We start from the raw sequence: 21459 nt of genomic DNA, 5'->3' as shown, positions 1-21459 counted from the left end.
CAGAGAAAAAATCTCTAACTTTTTGCTATGGAGTTCTATCTTCTTACCGACGCCTTGAAGTCCAAATCATACAATAAGATCGCCGAAATCAACGATGAGCTCATGCTCCATTATTCTGCACAGGGCATTGAGTTTCAAGACGAATGGCCTTATATTACGCGATTCATCTCTTAGGGCACATCTACAACAATGACAGTAACAGTGTTCGATTTTTATGGAAGACGATGATAAAGGAAGGCCGGCCGGAGTTGGTGGCAAGATACAACTCTTTTCTTGGGAATGAATGTTGGTGATGCTACAAATTATCTGATCGTGAAAAAGTAAAGCAAGCAATAGTAAAAGAGCAAAAGCTAGATGCCAGTAAGTTGGGTTTATAAATTTTTTTATTCTAAGAAGAATTTCATGTCCCCGACTTGGCTAAGAACATTTTTTTGGTTCTTCAAAGCTATGCCTATGTTCTTCAATCTGTTCTCTCACTTCTCTCTTATCTCCTCTGTTTCTCCTTGTGCAGCGTACTGAAAACATATATCATTACAAACACTAATTAACTATGGATTAAGAACGATTAAGGGGCTGCAAAAGCATAATCAACCCAGCTAATCATCTGCTTATTATGCTTATCCTTGTTATTATAGGAAGAGGATGACGCGAAGCCCAGAAAAGCTTTGACAGTGGATTTGAGCCTGTTTACTCTCCGCCGGTGACGGATGCGCCGGAGAACCACGTCTTTGTCCAGCGTGTCGCCGAAGTTCGCCGGCTACTTCAACTGTATATGGCTTGTCACTGCGGCGGCGCTGAAGTTCTGCCTATGCTCTTGAATTTTTGAACACAGCCCTCTCTCCTGTTTCTCATCTCCTTTGAACAAAAAAAAAAAAAAAAAAACAATTTTGACTGGTGGAGATCGGCTACACCGGCTTGCTTAGAATTTTGCGGGAGGTATTTGACTTGAAGCGGAATGGTTTGACCGGCGAAGATTAGCGGCAGTGGAGTAATTCAACCAACATTTGAGCTGTTTGTCTAGCTGTGGACTAATTTAACCGGCGGCAAAGTTCGGCAACCGCGAGTCGGCGAATAGTTGGTTTCATTGCGACAACGACAGTAAATAGATGTTTTGATTTTTTTTTTTTTACTTTGCTGATGTGGCGATCGACATATTACCAAGTAAGCTGTCATGGAGGCTTTTACCGGATGTTACCTGGAGATTAACCAGCTAAAGGGGTAGAATGTAGGGGTGTGCATCGGACAGATCGATTCCGTTCGGACGGACAGCAGCCTTCTCCGATCGGATTTCGGATTGGCATTGTTAATATCCCATCCGATTATATTTTGAAATATACCCTATCGGTTTTTTGTAATTTCGGATTGGTTCGGTTCGGTCGGTTATCCGACCTGAATTCGGTTAAAAAATATATGCAAAAAAAAAAAGTGAAAACCAATTAAAAACTTTACTAAGTACCAAGGTTAAGCATTAAGACAAAAAGACCTAAGTATTAACTGATTGTCTGATTCTAAGTTATAAGTTATAACTACAAATTATTACATATTACAGACCAAAAGAGAAATTGGCAAAACTCATAAATACTTTGATACTTATTACAGACCAAAAGAGAATAGAATAGATCATAGATGATACTTTGAAATTTGAATCTTTGAACAATACACTGAATACAGCAACAAGTTAGTGCACAGCCCTAGCCCCTAATTCCTTAACTTATATCCACAAAGCTGAAAGTCCTACTCTTCTTCCTGTAAATTGTTACAACTTACAAGTTAGTGAAAACTGAAAACAATTACAACACAATTGTATAATTAATACTTGGAATTTTGGCTCAGTAAGCATTGTTTCCTATCAATTTTGAATTAAGGGCAAATTGCTTCAATAAATATAGAGCAACATGCCAACTTAATCCTTCTTTTCAGATTATAGGTGGAAGCTTCATCATTGCCATTTGCCACATAAACTGATAAAAGGGACAAACAGAATAAAGTAACAGAGTTAAATAAGGCGGCAACTTACAAAAAGTTACCAAGCCTTACACTCTTACAGTTACAGAGTAACATATTACATACTTACAGTGGACTAGTGCAATCAAAGATTCAAGCCAGCAACTAATAACACATAGTTACCATGGCCTCAAAAAATACCAACTGAGATTAGATATTAGAATGCAATTGAGTAAATTGACAATTAATTAGAATGGAGACACAAGTAATGATAAAGAATAACATTACAGGAATTGTAGCCAGTGTAGGACCAAAATTCCTTCCACTTCCACCATCAACTAACTCTGCAAAATAAGAAATGTAAATTATTAAATGCAAAATATGGATATAAAACTGTAAAACAACTAAATGAAATGAAGTGTAAAACAATTACCTTTTTCAAACCTCTCCAGTTCTTCAAGATTTTCCTCAATACATAGAGGAGTATTGGGCAGTCTAAGCCAATCCTGGGTACACACCAAAGCTTCCACAATTTTTGGAGTTAATGAACTCCTAAAAGGATCCAATATTCTCCCAGATGTACTGAAGGCAGACTCAGAGGCAACAGTTGAGATTGGAATAGCTAGGACATCCCTAACAAGCTTAGAAAGGATGGGAAACCTCTCAGCATTTATCTTCCACCATCTCAGAATATCAAAGGAGTTTTCCTCCTCAACTATTGCCTCACTCAAGTAATCAAAGGAGTTTTCCTCCTCAACTATTGCCTCACTCAAGTAGATATCCAAGTTTTCCTCCTCAACTATTGCCTCACTCAAGTAGATATCCAGTTCATCCTCCTCAACTATTGCCTCACTCAAGTAGATATCCAGTTCAATTATTTTCTTACTCCCATATTCCAATCTTTGTTTTTTAATTTGGGACTTGAGTAAATGCTGTGGCCTTCCAACAGACACAGAACTAACAGAACTCACAGAAGAAGCACTACCAACAGCAGCAGACACAGAAGAAGCATGAACAGAAGAAGAAGCAGGAACAGAATAATCATCAAATAACTCATTCAAACCAGCAAGCACTTTATCATAGTATGGTTTACCTTTCACCTCACCATACATATGATTAATTTGAGTAGGCATATACTCTAATTTATCCCTGGGGTCTAGAATGTTTGCAAAGAAAATCATAAGATTCATCTTGTCTATATCACCCCAATACTTCTCAAATTTTGCTTTCATATTTCTCCCCATTAAGCTCACTGTCCCACCAGCTTCCACCATTCCATTTAAAAGACAGTACAAATCAGAAATCTCACTGAAAAATGTGTTAGCTGTCACATATAAAGATCTAGAAATTCTGATTGTCATATCATAAAAACATTTCAACAACTCCACCAAACTGCCCACATAATCCCAGTCCATAAAATTAGGCACAGAATCACCCAAGTCAGATTTGAAAGAACTATCAGACTCTTCACAAGATTCAAAGACTTTTTGATAAGTCAAAGCAGATTGTAACATCAAATAAGTAGAGTTCCATCTGGTTAGAACATCTAGACACAAAGAAGACATTTGCTCAATTCCTAACAAATCATCCAAGTCCCTGAACTTCTTTAGCCTGGCAGGTGAATTCCTAACATATCTAACAACCTCCCTAACTTTTTTCACAGAACTATCACACTCCTTCAAGCCATCTTGAACAACCAAGTTAAGGATATGGGCAATGCATCTCATGTAAATATACTTAGCCTTCACAGTTGATGTACCCCAAGACACTATTTTTTTCTTAAGAAACCCCATAGCAGTGTCATTAGACGAGGCATTATCCACAGTAACACTAAAAACATTCCTAAGCCCCCACTCTAGCAAACATGTTTCTAGGGCTTTTGCAAGATATTCCCCTTTGTGAGAGGTAACAGGGACAAAGGCTATGATTTTTTTATGCAGCTTCCACTCTGAATCAATGAAATGGGTAGTCACAACCATGTAGTTAATCCTTTGGATTGATGTCCAAGAATCAGTGGTAATGCTAACCCTATGACTAGTTTCCCTTAAAAAGGCCTTCAATTTCAGTCTCTCCTCTTCATAGACCACTAGGATGTCCCTACTTATAGTTCATCTAGATGGAACTATAAACCTAGGGCATGCAACAGCAATGAACCTCCTGAAACCTATTCCCTCAACAAATCTAAAAGGCAGTTCATCTATGATTACCATTTCAACCAAGGCCCTCCTAATTAAGTCTTGGTTAAATACCCAGGCCCCAATTTCTCCCACAGTAGTTTCAGATGGATCAGAGGTATTAACTGCTTGAAAGGTTAAAAGGGACTGCCTAGTATCCTTGGAGTGAGGGTTTTTCAAACAGGATAGCATATGGGCTCTTAAGGAAGATGTACCATGTTTCTTGGACTGACACCTGTACACTTTTGCACAATAAACACACCTTGCTTGTATAGTAACATATTTACTGTCTTTTATTCTCACAAAATGATCCCATACTCTGGATCTGGAATCAACCTCTTTTCTCTTCTTCCCAGAATCTGCAGCAGGAGGTTGCTCATTCTGTTGATTATTAGCCTCAACAGTTTGTGCTTCCACCACTGTAGGTTCCACAATTGAAGAATTGGGTGGTTGACTACCAGGAGTACCAGGCATACTGATATTATCCATCTAAAATATGGCTAAGTATCAGTACAGACAGTATTGGGATACAATCACCAAGAATAATGGACAGAGTGACAGACAGTCACTCAGTGTCTCAGTCAGCCATACAATTACACATAAAGTTCTAGAATCAGACACATTTTGTGTCATCATTTTCCAAGAACACATAATTATTTTATTAGGAAATTTATTGAGAATACATTTAAGGGCATACATCAATAAACTTGACTAGAGTCTAGACTCTAGAGTACTAGACAAAGAAATCCAGATTCAGGGTTTCAATTTTCAAATTTCAATTTCAGATTGGGAGACTGTAATATTAATATACAGCTATTGTTTCCCAATTCCTAGTCCATCATTATAAGGATTTCTATAAAATGGGCTTCCACTTGACCACCAGTATATGATAACTGATTAAGTTATCAAACCAGGGTTTGTAAATTGTTAAAATTCCAAAAAAAAAAAACAGGCAAATAGTCAGTGCTTCCACCATAATATCACAAAATCGCTAAGATATCTATTTTATTAAACAAGGCTTTGAAAAAAAAATAAAACGAGTTAGTGCTCCCACCAGAATATCACAGATTCACAGAATATCACAAAATCGCTAACAAGTATGCAACGAGTCACTGCTCCCACCAGAAATCCAGAATATCACAAAATATCACATAATCGCTAACAAATCAAACTATCAAAGTTATTAAACTAGGGTTTGAATACCTACTTCCTTTCTCACAAATACCCCGGAGAACAAGGGCTTCTAGCACAGATATCACCAGATGAAACAGCCGAACGGTCCACCACTCCAACAGGCACCAGTAGGGCGTCGGGCTTCCACCAGTCGAACTCGAACAGAACCAAGTCACCAACGGCCACCGGGTGGAACTGTGGAAGTCACCAACGGAGAACGAGAGAACTTAGAGTCTCAGAGTCTCAGACTCTTAGAGAACTCGAGAACGAGAAGAGAGAGGGATCGCGATTCGCGACTGAGGTCTGAGAGAGTGAGAGAAGTCTCAGAGAAATGAGAGAAATCAGAGAATTGAGAAAACCCTAGGATGAGTCGCGACTACGCAAATGAGGAGATACGGGAATCTCAATCCTTATCTAAGGATATATATACTACAACACCAAACGACGTCGTATAATACATAGCATATCTAACCCTAGTTTTGATCGGATATTCGGACGGGTCGGTTGCAATTTTGGACCATCCTACCCGCAACCGCTTAACCGACGTCGTTTCAAGCCTCGGTTCGGTTTTTAATGGTCGGGTTCGGCAGTGGCTTTTCGGTCGGGTTCGTCAGTTTTTTTGGATTCTGCACAGCCCTAGTAGGATGCACTAAAAATCATGAGTTCATGTGTTTAATTGTACCTTTTGAAAGTTCAAGGACCTAATTGACTTTTCGTATAATGTTCGGGGGCTTATTTGACCCTTTTCCTTTTTTTGAGTTATGGTTGAAAATAGAAAATGTTCAAAAGTTAGATTGAAAAGGAAAAATATTTTATAACATTGAATAAAAATAAAATTACAAATTATTAAAAATTTCTTTGTACAACGTATTATAACGAATAAATTTACAAAACCTGTGCGAATGGTCGAACTTCAAATTGCTTACTCGTAGGTATTGTATTGTCCGTCGTGGTTTGAGAATAACTTTTTCGTAGGTAAATACTACGAACTATTGTGATTGAGCAGAGGACGTAGTTAGAATACCATCAAGGGATCCTACACACCATACACATATATACATTTTAAAAGAATTAACATCAGAAGTAATTAATTTCCCTTTGTTTTTTTTTTTTATTTTAGGTAAAAATTAGTATTTACAACGCGGAAGCACTGGCCCTTACTATTGCAGGAGTTATAAATGCAAATTTAGGTAAGTCTGCTATATACAACTAATTTTTTTTTGAAAGAGCTACATACAACTTATTAAAAACTGTATTTAGAGAAATTGTAATAATGTGCAAAATAATAAACAAAATAGATTAACAATTACCGTGATTTAATAGTACACTCCAAGGTAATTACCTTTAAAAAAAAATTCAAGACAGTAATCTATATAGTCTATATAGGAAATTACATAAATATTTTTCCTAGCAATGAAACAAAGTAGCAGTAGTAGATTGGTTTCCAACTACTTGTTCTTTATTTTTCTTGTACTCTGTATGGCCCTAACTGGTATAGATATGTTGAGCCTCTAAAACACCTGCACAATAGAATTAAATAGTTGTACACAACATATTCATAGTATTTATCAGTAAATTATATATACTGTATGTATTTAATTGTTGAAGTAATTACATAAACTATTAAATATTTTCCAAGTTATGGTCCCAGATACATAAGTACACAATTATATTTACTAAAACAGACCTAACCATAGAATCAGAATATGATAGCATGAATAGGTTTATCCAGACAGGGTAAGTGTATTGAAGCAATAAGATATATCAATTGATGTATACCTAGTGAATGTCTTCAAAACTAATTTCATTACACTATTTCATATTTTGCAGATTACATGAAATGCAGATTTGATGGACTATTACACAATTAAGAACAGAATCCTAATATGAAATGCATTGCAAGGTTTTTCCAGTTTAGGTAAGTGTATCGTACAAAATCAGGTTATTGACTATGTCAGAATACAGTAAAACCAATATGGACTAATAGATTCATAAAAATTTTTCATATTTTGCAGTATTTGTAGATGAATAAAGAATAAAGAGTACAGCAAGGAGTACATATGTGAGGTAAGTCAGTGTAAAACATATTTCTTAGGTTGTACATATGTGCATCAGTCCATTACAAATAAATCACTTCACCCCTTTTATGATTGCAGTAGCGAAAAAAAAATATGGGAAATTATAAATGATTAAAACAAAATAAAAATATGGGAAATTATAAATGATTAAAACAAAATATAAAAAACAGAATATGGAAATTATAAGTGCATTACAATCTGCAAAAAAAAAAAAAAAGTCTTTGAATCTGAAAATTTACCTCACAGTCATGAAAAAGACATTCTTGACTTTTGTTTAAATCTTTGTTCCTTCCTTCATGAACAATATAAGTCCTTACTAACCGTAGTCTCGTAGTCTAATAGCCTTACGTGTGTGATTTGGATAGCAAAGGCTAAAAGATTTGGTCAGAGAAGAGAAAAGAAGAAAAGATGAGAAATAAAGTTGCTGGGAAGTGACCAGGTGGTATATATGTGGGTATATAAGGAGCCTTTAGATTTGTAATGGCTTGCAGCATTAATGAATGAATCATTAAAATCACATTGGACATGTAAACGTCCAAAATATGGGAAAGGGTGATTGTATACCCTTCTGTAAAATGTTTAATTCATTTTTCATTATTGTAATTGTAATATCTTTTTTTTTTTGAAAGAAGTAATTGTAATATTTGAGAACTGACAGGGCGTTTGGTTGGAAGGAGGGAATTAGGGTGGAAAAGAATTGTAATTCGGTGGAATTGCAATTCAATAAATAAAGTAGGAATTGAAATTACAGTGTTTGGTATGCAGAAATAGAAGTACAGAGAATTGAAAGGTAAGAAGTGACAAAATGACTAGAAATAGGAGTACAGGGAATTGAAAGGTAAGAAGTGACAAAATGACTATGGTAGATGTTATAGTAGTAGTAGTAGCAACTAGTAATAATAATAATAATAATAATAATAATAATAATAATAATAATAATAATAATAATAATAATTCTTTCAAATAATAATAATAATAATTCAAATAATAATAATAATAATAATAATAATTATTATTATTATTATTATTATTATTTCAAATTAAAAAAAAAAAGAAAGAAAGAAAAGACAAAGGGTATGGGAGGAGGGGCAAAATTGTCTTTACACCAACAAATTGCCCCTCCTCTCCACTGAATTGCAATTCATGGGGGGTACCCCATGAATTGCAATTCATCATTTGGAGGGAATTGTAATTCTGCGGAATTGCAATTCCCTCCAACCAAACACTGTAGTTTGGGAATTGAATTGCAATTCCCTCCAAACTACATCCAACCAAACATGCCATGTTTACTACATTGTAATATTGTAATATTGTATAGATTGTATACATATATATATATATATATATATATATATATATATATATATATATATATATATATATATATATATATATATATATGTATGTATGTATGTATGTATGTATGTATGTATACATAGATATACATAGATATGTATACATATATATAGATATCTAGAGATGTATAGATAGTATAGATATTAAATACTGCTAAGTAATTAATATGGATCAATACCCAATGACTAAACATTTAATTTGAACCGTTCGTTTTTTGAATTTGTATTTAACGGTAATTGCAATCAATGATTGACTGCATTGAGCCGTGCAAAACGATGTCAGGCATAGTGTGAATCCATATACATAACAATAAATACGAATCAATAAATTAATATTTCAATCAGATGTTAGAGATTAAGCATAGCAAAACGACGTCACATCGTTTGGGCGGGAAAACACGGCAATTTGATTGGCCATGGCGATATGGCTTTATTATATAGAGGGATTTCGTTTGCTGATTGATCCTATAGGTTTTGGGCCGGATCTGTAGAATGGGCCTGCCCATTCTATTAAAAAAAACTATTTGGGCCTGTATTTTAATTCTTTGTTAATGTTCATTGGCCCTTTAATATTTTTTTATGAAGCCTGATTTATTATATGTTCAATATATATTTGCAATTGTTATACTATACACCACGGTGCACATAGCAATGTGCACCACGAGACTAAACAGCGCCGTATTAATAAATGAGCGCCGTTGACGGGACGGACGCCGTTTAGTCCATCCAATCAACGTTTTTTTTAAAATTAAAATATATAAGCGATAAGCGAGAGAGTCTTCCTCAACAAGACTCTCTCGCTCCACTTCGACGTTGAACAACACTAACGATCACACCAGAACTCAAGAACATCAGAACAAACACGCAATGATCAACAACAGATACACATCTTCATCAATAGTAACAAGAACACACGATACTAAAAGGTAAATATTTAAACAACATTGTTGATCAACGACATTGTGAAAAAAAAAACACATAATATTTGTATATATATCACATTCGCATTTGTGTTCGCATTCTAGCATGAATATTTACTGATTCTCCATATTCTAGCATTTTGTCATCCACATTGTTGATTTCCAGTATTAAACCTCATCAGACAACTGTGTTAGGTTATTGATACTAGGGCTTAGTCTGTGTATTATTGTTAAAGACTCTGTGTATTATATTATGTCATTGTGTGCATTTTAGCATGTTATCATCCACATTGTTGATTCCAACAGTCTTGGGTATTGATAATACTGAGAAGTTTATTCTGTGTATTGTTGTTAATGAGTTTGTGTATTCGTGTTAATGTGTTTTTGTATTCTTGTTACTGAGTCTGTGTATTCTAGCACTTTATCATTCACATTGTTGTGTTAGGTTATTGATACTAGGCCTTAGATTCTGTGTATTATTGTTAAAGACTTTGTGTATTGTAGCATGTCATTCTATGTATTGTAGCATGTTATCATCCACATTATTGATTCCAACAGTCTTGGTGTATTGATAATACTGAGAAGTTTATTCTGTGTATTGTTGTTAGTGAGTTTGTGTATTCGTGTTAATGTGTTTGTGTATTCTTGTTACTAAGTCTATGTATTCTAGCATTTTATCCACATTGGTGTGTTTAGGTTATTGATACTAGGGCTTATATTCTGTGTATTATTGTTATAGACTTTGTGTATTGTAGCATGTCATTCTGTGTATTCTAGCATCTTATCATCCACATTGTTGATTCCAACAGTCTTGGGGTTTTGATAATACTGAGAAGTTTATTCTGTGTATTCTTGTTAATGCGTTTGTGTATTACTGCATTTCATTCTGTGTATCCTAGCATGTTAATTCTGTGTTTTCTATTATGTGACAGTAGTGTCAAGTTCTCCCGAAAGTGATCAAATCCTAGCCAATGCCATACAAAGAAGGAAGAGAAAGAGAGAATGTGCAGCTACATCACAACCACAAACAACAGAAAGACAAAAAAAAACAAAGAAACAAGCATGCACCCAAACAATCAAAGAAAGGGAAACAAATAGACAAATCCAAACCAAAAACCAAAAAATACTTCACTGTCCGAACAACTCTTAAGCAGTTGTTCAGCCTTGTAAGTAGTTTGAGCGAGGATCAGCATCAAGCAGTCAGGGATATAAGATTTAGATCATTGCTGGACATCAAGCTCACTCATTGCGATGGTGTGCTAATCAAGCACATATTAAAGAAAATGGACATAGAACGATGCTCGATTGAAATTGGTGATGGTGAGGATGAGCTCTGTTTGTCAGAAGATGATGTACAGTCTACGCTTGGACTCCCAAAGGGTAAACTCCCTGCGGTAGATGGCACTTCTGCTAATGAGACTGAAGGATTCAACACTTTGGTCAAAGATTGGAGACAAAGATGGGGAATAGAAAAGGGAACCCCAACAACCACCGAAATGCTAAACAGAATTGTCGAGAGACAAGACTATGGTGACATGTTCAAACGTGACTTTGTCATCTTTGTGGTTACAACACTGATCAAGGGGTACAAGAACACTCTCTGCAACTACAGGATTTTGTACTCACTACAAGATGTGAGCAAAATCAAAGAAATGAATTGGTGTGCTTACACCATAAAAAGTCTCCTAGACACTGCAGAAAACTGGAAATCAAACAAGGATTCCTCATATAGTGGGCCTGCAACTTTCCTAATGGTACGCAATACTAACTTATTCTTATAATTCTATAAATTATTGAATAAAATGCCTTACTTGAGTCTGTGTATTCTATGTGTACTCTGTTGAAAGTTTCTGTGTATTCATGTTCACATTCTGTGTATTACTGAGTAATATTCTGTGTATTGTAGTTAGTCATTATGTGTATTCACTGATATATCTCTGTGCATAGTCCTAAATACTAAACCTTAAATCCTAGATCATAACCACTAAATGATAAACCCTAAACGCTAAATACTTGACCCACTAATAATACTTAGGATTATATTATGTGTATTCATGTTACTGATTCTGTGTATCCTATTTACTCATTATGTGTATTCTGTTATACAATTCTAATCTTTGTTTTTTTTTTTCTTTGAAGCTTTCTTACCTTGATCGAGTCCAGATCAAGGGGCTTGTTCTCACACAGACCCCTCCAACCATTAAAGACTGGACAACAAAAGACATTAGAGCAACGCTTGCAATGCATAAAAAGCCCGGAAAGTATGGTAGGGGAAAGGTCATTGATAAAAAGCCAATGCCGGAGGAGGAAGTGACTCATAAACCAATTGAGTCTGAAACTGTACAACGAGTCACTGACTCCCTGAAGAAAATGACTTCTAGTATTGCAGAGTTTGGGGAAGTTATGGCAGGGATTGGAACCCACAATTCAGCAGCTGAAATAATAAAGAACACTTTTGTCAACTTCTCCCACATTGTCAATCCAACACCAATCCCAAATCCAACCCCACCGGTCCCACCCGAGAGCTTGCTAAAAGATGATGATGTCTTCAACGGGCCAAGCTTCTTAGAGGCAGTCGCTGAGCTTGAAGCTGCCTTCTATGCAACTATGAGGAACATCACTCCTAAAATTAATGCACCATCTTTCCAGCTGTTAAGCCCAACACCATCACCACCACATTGTGAAAATCAACATGCAACAGCAACATCACCAGCAGAAACAACAACAGCACCAGCAGCAACAACATCACGTGCAGCACCAACAGCAACAATATCCCCAAGAAGGCAATCGCCAAGAGGAAAATCAACCCAACCTTCACTGGAAAAGACCCAATAAGCAGCATCAACATCACCAACAGAAACAACAACAGCATCAGCAGCAACAACATCACATGCAGCACCAACAGCAACACCATCCCCAAGAAGACAATCGCCAAGAAGAAAATCAGCCCAACCTTCACTGGAAAAGACCCCACCACCACCAACACAGGGAGAACAACAACAAGAAGCAACACCATCCCCAAAATCTCCCCAAATAGCAACCATGTTGGAATCTCTGGTTGAAAATATTTCTAAAGTGGCTGCAAAGCAACAACAAGTAGCCCCATCTGCTTCAATACCAACAACACCATCTGCTACAACACCACAAACACCAGTTGAAATTGAATTTCAAAGGTATACACCTATGCTTATAACACTGTGTAATTTACTAATACTTGTGCTTATATTCTGTGTATCTTATTCAGTGAGTTTGTGTATTCTAACATTTCATTCTGTGTATTCTGTCTATTACAAAGTTTATTCTGTATGTGACTTAGACTATATATTCTCTGTATTACATAGTAGTATTTTGTGTATTACATGCTGTCATTCTGTGTATTGACTATTATATTTCTGTGTATCTACACAGCATTCTTGCAGAACCTAAAGAGGATATTGAAGATGTCCACCAAAAGAAAAGACCACAGAGAAAGTTGAAACAACTCTCACTGGCATAACGCTCACCTTATTGGGCAGAAAACAAAACAAAGTTGACAAACGTTTCAGCTAGACAAAAAATCTTTTCAGACTACGCATTCTTGTCTTGTGGTGGTCAATATTCAGTAAAGTAAATTCCATTTTTGATAACTTTTACTAGACATACATCATATTACTTAACATGTTATTTCCTTATGATTAATCTATATTTTCTTTTGAGTAGTGACATGCTTTATTTGGGAAACAATTTGGTGGCTAATCGGGAAGATTTCATGACAATGGCATCTGGTTACATATCTACAAACATTGTACAAATTTGGTGCCAAATAATGAGTTTGCTAGACATGATAAGATCAATCGACCAACCAAAAAGGGTTTTCTTCTCTGAAGTTGTTTTTGTAAGTAAACATTTTATTCTAAACTTTTTTTTTCTTTCCTTTATTCATACCAGTGCACTGTATAACAAAAAAAAATCTTTGCAGATGACATTAGAAAAAGCAAAAAATTTGCAGAATAGTAAAAGTGCTGCCTCAAGGGCCATTTTGAAAGATTTCTGCCGAGCTATTGATCACCAACTAGAATCAATTTCTCTTGATATAAGTGATGTCAACCTTGTAAGTACAAAATAACTGTACCTTAATTATTTAAATTCTATATATTATTCATTTGAATTGTCTGTATAACACAAACTGATTTATTTTTTCTGACTACTCTTAACAGGTATTCTTCAGTATCCTCCAACACCAACATTTCTACTTGATGTGCTTTAATTTCATGACATCAAGACTTCAAGTCGTTGACAACAGGCCTATTCCTGAAGGAATTAAAGCTCAAGACAAGTATGAAGGATGTCCAGAGAAACTAGTAAGAAATCATATCTCTATTAAATTCTGTGTATCTTATTCAGTGAGTATGTGTATTATAACATTTCATTCTGTGTATTCTGTCTATTACAAAGTTTATTCTGTATGTGACTTAGACTATATATTCTATGTATTACATAGTAGTATTCTGTGTATTACATGTTGTCATTCTGTGTATTCTGTCATACTAATTACACACAACTATATCAATATTCTATAGTTGATTGCTTTCACTAAGTATCTCACCCTAAAGAAGAGTCCACTTGCAAAGAAGATGAAATCTATGAAAGTGCAATACATGGAGATGCCTTGGCAAAATGAAGAAAATGCTGTAGATTGTGCCGTATACACCATGAGGCATATGGAGACTTATACAGGCACATCAATAGCAGACTGGGATGCAGGACTCACTGGAGGCCAAGAAGATGTAAGTACAAAAATATTCTTTCAACTTTCTTCCATATTAAAATATTTAACAATTCATTTCTAATTAATTTTGCATTCTATTGTTTGCAGTATACATTCCTCACATCACTAAGAACTAAATATGCAACAACCATACTCATGTCACCATGGAATACCCTTCTACCAGAAGTGACCAATGCAGCCAAGGAAATCTACAAACAATCAAAGTGACCAGATTTGTAAAGATGTTGATTTTTGTAAACTCAAATTGAAACAAATATTTGTGTTGTGTTCTCTATTATGAAAACTCTTTTAATTCTGAAATGAAAAAAGCTTTTTGTCACATCGTATATTATAGGGTGCCATATCTATTAAGTTTATTCTGTAGATTAAAAAATTTATTCTAAGTATGACTTCAATTATATATTATATGTATTACATAGTAACATTATGTGTATTACATGTTGTCCTTCTGTGTATTCAGTAAATGGTAACCATAATCTCTAACACTAAACCCTAAACCCTAAACCATAACACATAATAATATTCTGTGTATTACATAGTAATATTCTGTGTATTATTGACTTAAACTTTGTGTATTCAAAAATATATCTGTATACATAGTCCTGAGTGCTAAACCCTAAACCATAAACCCTAAACCCTAATGCTAAACCATGACTTCTAACTTTGTCTTCTAACTCTGAACATGTTATAGATTGCAATTCATATTCTGTGTATTCGGCAGTATTGTTCTATGTATTACATAGTATCACTCTGTGTATTATAGAGTGCAATATAAGAAATAATATCAAATGGTTTCTGTTGTTGTGGTAAATAATTCTGTGCATCCTGTGGAAATAGTCTGTGTATTACTTGTAATAGTTCTGTGTATAAAAAGTACAACTGCAGATCTCGAAAAAGAAAACTAACAAACAAAAACCTACTCAGAAATCAACCTATATCATTGAATGCATACAAACATTAAGACACACTCTGATTGTCCTCTTGATTTGCATTTGAACTAAAATGACAAAACATTGAACCCCCAGACATTGGATGCACCAGATATCTGTTGGTCCCAAGGGGATGGGGTACAAGTCTAGAGGGGGGGGGGTGAATAGACTTGTATAAGATTTTGCAGATCTTTTCAACCTCTCGTGTGTATTGAACTTAGGATGTTTAGGTTCGATACCTCACGAGGTGAAGACAAAGTTTTATGCGCAGCGGAAATGTTATCCCCTTTTAGTTAGCACGAGTTTGAGTTAGTTCGAGAAGTGAGTTTATATGCAGTGCAATCGAGAGGTTAGCGAGAGATAAAAACAGTAAGTAAATGCAAGAGAGATTTTTAAGTGGTTCGGCCAACCCGCCTACGTCCACTCTTCTTCCAGAAACTCCCTGGAAGGATTGCACTAAAAACTTCCCTTATTTAGTACAATATCGAGCGCTTGAGCTTTGATCACGAAGCCCGCCTCAAGCCTCAGGTTTTTCGCCTCGCTTCTTGTTTCTCCACCTCTCGAGCACTTGACCTTTGATCACCAAGCCCGCGTCAAGCCTCAGGATCTTCACAAGACAGCTCCCAGGTTACTCCGCCTCTCCAAGGTCTTTCTCCCCGCTTCCAGCTACTCCACCTCTCGAGCACTTGACCTTTGATCACCAAGCCCGCGTCAAGCCTCAGGTTTCTTTCACTCGGACAGCTGCCAGGTTACTCCACCTCTCTTGCTTAATCCAAAGCAAGGTGTTTTTGGTTGTCACAGTTGAATGTAACAGACTCCAATCTGACCACAAGCTATCGTTGAATCAACTTCAATGTAGAGCAGCTTCGGTCACCTTCTGGATGTATAACAGTTTAAGCTTTGTAACTCTCTTGAAACACTAAGATGTGTTTTCTCGCTATTTTGAATATCAGGATGATATTCCAAGTTAACCACTTGCACTTTGAACGTTTTAGACAGACACTTCTTAAGAATTTCGAACCCCTTCACTTCACTTCCCCACCCTTTTTTTTTTGTGTCTTTACGTCCTTATATATGAGAGTAGAGGAATAATTCCGTTGGAGGGAAAATTATTCCGTTTGAAGTTTGTCTCCCACGCTGATCATGGGTCTTGCATATTTTCAGCATATTTCATGGAGTGGTGATCTTGTAACTTGAACCTCTTTGTCTTGTAGTGAATGTTCCATAGTTCACTTTTCTTGAGTCCATGCTCCACTTTTCGTCTTTTGGTAAAAGTTACTCTTTTTATATTCCCATTATTCCTTGTTTGTAGGGAATCAGACCACTTCAGCATTGGTGCACCTTTTGACCGTTTGTGGTGGAAATCTGACGTGTCATCCATTTCCGCCCATTTTGAAATCTTCACGTTCGGCACCTCTTCATTATTCCATCTCCATGATATTCTTCTTCTCCAGACTTTAAGTATGACCGTCCTTCAGCTTTGTTGGAGAATTGTTAGTGTATCGAGACCAAGGTTGATATCTTGATTGCTTAATGTCTCGAACTCAAATATCGAGAGGTCTATCTCTCGAACTCTGTTTATGTCTCGAACTGGATAACTGTATCGAGAGGTCCTACCTCTCGAACTCTGCTTATGTCTCGAGACTTAGTTGATGTCTCGCAGACCCTTATTCCTCCAGTGTTGTCCCATGCCTTCTTCTGATCTGTCTATATGATTACAACACACGAGACTTCTAAGATGTTCAAACAAATTTACCTCAAGCTTAAATATTTTCCGAGTTGAGCTCAAAGTTACTCGGTTGTATTTTCGCTCTTGGTTTACTTGTCGAACTTACAGCGTTTTGCCTATGTATCGAGACTTGGGGATTTCTACTTAACAGTTGGTATCATCAAAACCTATTACATGATGTTCCTAACAATTTCCCCCTTTTTGATGATGCCAACACTTATACTTACTCTATATGGCTGATTTGATAGAAAGAATTAAGAAGGATTTTATTTTTCAGCGCATATGGTAAGTTTGACAACATACTCTACTAAACTATGAATAATATAACTCACGCAACACCCCCAGCAAAAGATATATATGATTATAAGAAGGGAATGTTTACAAAGTAGAGTTTAGTAGACAGGATTGAAAGAAATAAGACCAAGAACAACATAGATATCAATACATTGAAATGAGATGGAGTTTGGACCATGAGAGCTTACTTCTTGTTGGCTTTCCTTTTCTTGTTAATGGCTTCTCGTGTCTTGATGGGGTCTTTCGGATTTACCAGGCTTAAGTATTCATCTGTGACATCTAGATGCCTGTAGTTCCTGTAGGCTTCCCCCACGAACTCACCATCAATTACTCCATCTTTCCACCAGGCAATGCATTCTTCTGGAGACATATTGCTGTGTGTAGATATCCCAGTGATTTTCAGAAGCTTGAATATCTCCAGAGTCAGAATTTGTTCAGTGTCTTCTCTGTTCCCAAACTTAAAGTTTGTCATGAGAAGATCTATCTTCCTTTCTTCTTCTGACTGTCGTTCTTGTCTTTTTCTTCTTCTTTCTCTGTCCTCTTCTCTCCTTTTCTCCATTTCCAGTGTACGCTGGACCCTTAGGTTTTCTGCCTGTTTAGCATCCTCCACTGCTTTGCTCATGATTCTTGGTATTTTTGGAGGTGGTCCAGCTGGTTCGCTTGCTGCCCTTTTCTTGCCCGTTGTTTCCCCCTTCTTTTTCTTTTTCTTTTCCCCCTTGTTGGCATCATCAGCACGGGAGAGGAGGGTGGACATACCTTCGAAGATTGCTTGAAGTTGGGCAGGCACTTGGTTCGACAGGTCATCGAGTATAACCTTCATCACATCCTGTCGAAGTTCACTGGAACATTGGAAGGCTCGAAGCTCTGCTCGCATCTCGGCTAATTCAGCCCTCGCACTTGCAGCCTCTGCTCGAGCGACAGCGGCTTCATCAGTGGCTTTCCGTGCTGCATCCTCAGCCCATATCGCCTGTTCGAGAAGTTCGGCATGACGGCCTTGGGATTCACTTGTGCCAGCAGCAGGCATTGCAGCATTGCGGACCACAGCGAGTATTCTTTCGAGCTGAGCCATCTTCTGAGATTGATCAGCCATGAATTGACGCACTTCGCCAATGAAGACTTCTTCGGCCTGTGGATCATAGTCAGAAGTAGGAGATGAGGATCGAGATGTACCTTTTGTCGGAGGGGACTTGGGTGCTTCCAGATTTCCACCCATGACTTGCAATTGCGAGTCCACCTCTCGATTTAACGTCTGAGGATCCACAGGAACACAAGGTTCAGAGCTCGAAGGTAGCTCCATGTCAGGTGCTTCCCGATTTCCACCTGAGGGATGGATCACTTCTTGCTCCTTACCTCTCGAACCTGGAGCCTCAGCTTCAGCAACTGTGGAGATAGGGTCAGCCAGAGAGTGTTCTTCGGTATTGGACGCTTCCCTGTTTTCATCCAATAGAGGTTCCCCCTCAGCATCACCTCTCGAACCAGTGCTGGGAACTATGTCATCTGCTGGTGAGGTTGGAGACGTAGTGTCGACAGGTGCTTCCGGGTTTCCACCTTCGATGGTATCATCAGTACTCCTCGAACCAGCAGGACTTGGGGCATTCTGCTTATGTTGCTCATTTGACTGCATTTCAGTCTGCTCCGATGAATCTGGAATGATAATTATTTCAGGAGCAGTAGGAAAACCCGGCAGTGTGAGCAACGGAACTTCACCCTCTCGAAATGTCTGTGCTTCATCAGTAGCGGTCGAGGGTGTGAACTCAGGTGGTGGCAAAAGTAGAACGGTGTTAGGTGCCACTTGAAGTGCTTCAGAGGTCTCGAATTCACCTCTCGAAGCTTCTACCTGTTCGTCCAGAGCAGAGTTGCTGACTTGGGACAGTGGGATTGCGGCTGTTGCAATATCATCGTGAGCAACCCCAGAGGTCTCTCCTGGCCCTCTCGTGAACTCAACGTTCTGTCCCAAGGAGATGGCAGTGGCGAGCCTGATATCTTCTCGAAATCGTGCTTCTGTTTCAGGATCTTCTTCAGGCTCAGCTTCAACTTCTGGTGCTTCAACTGCTATGCTCTTCCCTTTATCAGTTCTTTCACTGTTCAGCTTCATTACTCGTGTTTCGTGGGCAAGATCCATCAGTTGTTGAGCTGGGATCTCGGAGATGCCCAACCACTGGAGTGCAAACTGCTCTTCTGCCTCCATTTCAGCTGCTTGACTCATCAATTGAGTGAAAGAACTGGTTCTCCAGTTGATCCACCTGATCACCCTGGAGAAGTCATCAAGAGTGGGTGCTTCCACTGCCAACTGAGTGGAAACTTCTTCATATAAGTCATCCCGCCCATCAGAGATGATTTCAGTAGCAGAGATTGCTTCGTCTATCTGAGCTGTGATCTCTCGACAATGCTCCAAGAGATCATCTTCCACCCTGACTGTGTAGTCTGTCTCTCGAACCATCTCACATGGTTCTTCTGCATCTCCTTGTACTGGATCACTGATCCCAGTACCTTCAACCTCTCGAGTCATCTCTCGAGATAAACCAACAGAGTCACCAGTACCCTCAGCAGTAATATCATCATTAACACACAAATCTCTTGACAGGGACCTGGTAGGGGGCACTCTCTCAACCTCAGTGGCCAGTGTAGCCTGAGGTTTCCCCTGGGCTTGTGCCCTGTCCTCGAAGGGTACTTGTATAACTGACGGTTCCACCTCTTGAACCCGGGTGACAGCAACAGTTTTGGCTTTCCTAGCCCTCTTTGGCAGATGAACCCTTTGTATCAGTACATCGAGAGGTTCATCATCAGAATTCTTTTCCTCGGTTTGGGCTTTCCTTTTGCCCCTTCCTTTTGGCTGTGAGGGAGAAGGTGCAGCTTTAACACCTTTAGTTTTGGGGACTAGAGATTTCGTCCTACCCATATAGGTATTTCGATGAATCTCTTTTCCCTCCCTCAGTTCGAAGCCCTTCAGGCTTAGGAGAAATTGCACAACAAAGCCGAAACCAACCTTTTTACTGATCGACAGGTTGGCGTTGGAGACTGAGCGCATCACTTGCTGTTGGAGGAAGTTGAAGATAATATGTGCCCAGTCCAGCTTGTTGTTGTTCCAAATGGCATGGAGGATTTTGAGGAGGTCTAGACTAACCTCGTCAGTTCCGGACACCTTGCCGAGCACAAACTTCATGATTAGGTCGGCAGCGAGAGCAAACCTCTCCTTTAGGTGGTACTTGCGGAGGGCAGAGGATGCTCTGGGTGGTGCAGTCGCTAGTCGGATTTTCTCCCAGAAGGCTTGCTTGTCCAAGTCGTAATCCGATAGATGCTTGACTGCTTCCTCCGATGACGCGAAATCAAATGCCGCTCTGAGGTCACCTACAGATGTTGTGATGGGAAAATCATTAAAGCGGCTTTCGATTTTACCCTTCGTGACCTTGGCATTTGCGAACCATTCTGTGAAGTCGAGGGGGTGAATGGTCCCGTAGTCGTGCGTCATGTATTTCATCAGTCCTGCTTTCTCAAACTTCTTCAGGACTTTTTCCGCCATTTTTGGATTAGGGGAGTTGGTGATGAAGCCATTTCTGTCAAGGATACTCCCCGCCTTGACTTGTTTGATCTGAGAGCGAATGTGTAGCAACTCCCTCTGATATGCGTCGGAAGATGAGGTTGATGTAGAGGATTCGGACGCCATTGATGAAGGTTAGATGTTTTGGAGGGAATGTGTACTGCGTTTAGGATTTGGGGATTTTGGGTAAACGGTTTTAGCTTGAATCCGGGTAAAGAAGAAGGATTTGGCTTTTATATCATGTGGATTCGGGTTGGATATATGGGTAGGGTAGAATATTTGATCCGAGAAAAGATACCGGTTAATTTCAAAGAAGTAAAAGGTCAGAAATACCCTTTATAACGGTTATGTATGTAATATATGGTAAGGATATTTTGGTAAAGTATAATGCGGTTTTTGGATAGTGGGATATAATGAGATGTTTATACAGGCATGCTCCCATTAATCAAGATAATGCCCTTAAGTGCGGAAAACCGTCAGTAACCGATGACCACGTGGCTAGCATTAATATCCAAAGTTAGCCGTTTCCCCTCATATATCAGATTCACCTCTCGAAG

At 38.0% G+C, this 21459-nt stretch overlaps 1 protein-coding gene across 1 annotated transcript; it reads right to left on the bottom strand.

Annotated features, from left to right (window-relative positions):
- Positions 1–1734: 1734 nt before the first annotated feature.
- On the bottom strand, positions 1735–3923 carry LOC115999407 (zinc finger BED domain-containing protein RICESLEEPER 2-like). Its single transcript, XM_031239257.1, has 5 exons — positions 2378–3923; positions 2228–2288; positions 2075–2109; positions 1900–1961; positions 1735–1746 (listed from the first exon to the last, which is right to left on the bottom strand). The coding sequence occupies exons 1-5, from the start codon at positions 3921–3923 to the stop codon at positions 1735–1737; spliced, it is 1716 nt and encodes a 571-aa protein (XP_031095117.1).
- Between the last annotated feature and the right edge of the window lie 17536 nt (positions 3924–21459).

Source organism: Ipomoea triloba, chromosome 12 (assembly GCF_003576645.1).
Source record: "Ipomoea triloba cultivar NCNSP0323 chromosome 12, ASM357664v1".
In the NCBI taxonomy this organism is placed as follows: Eukaryota; Viridiplantae; Streptophyta; class Magnoliopsida; order Solanales; family Convolvulaceae; genus Ipomoea; species Ipomoea triloba.
This window is presented reverse-complemented; position numbering and strand designations above follow the sequence as displayed.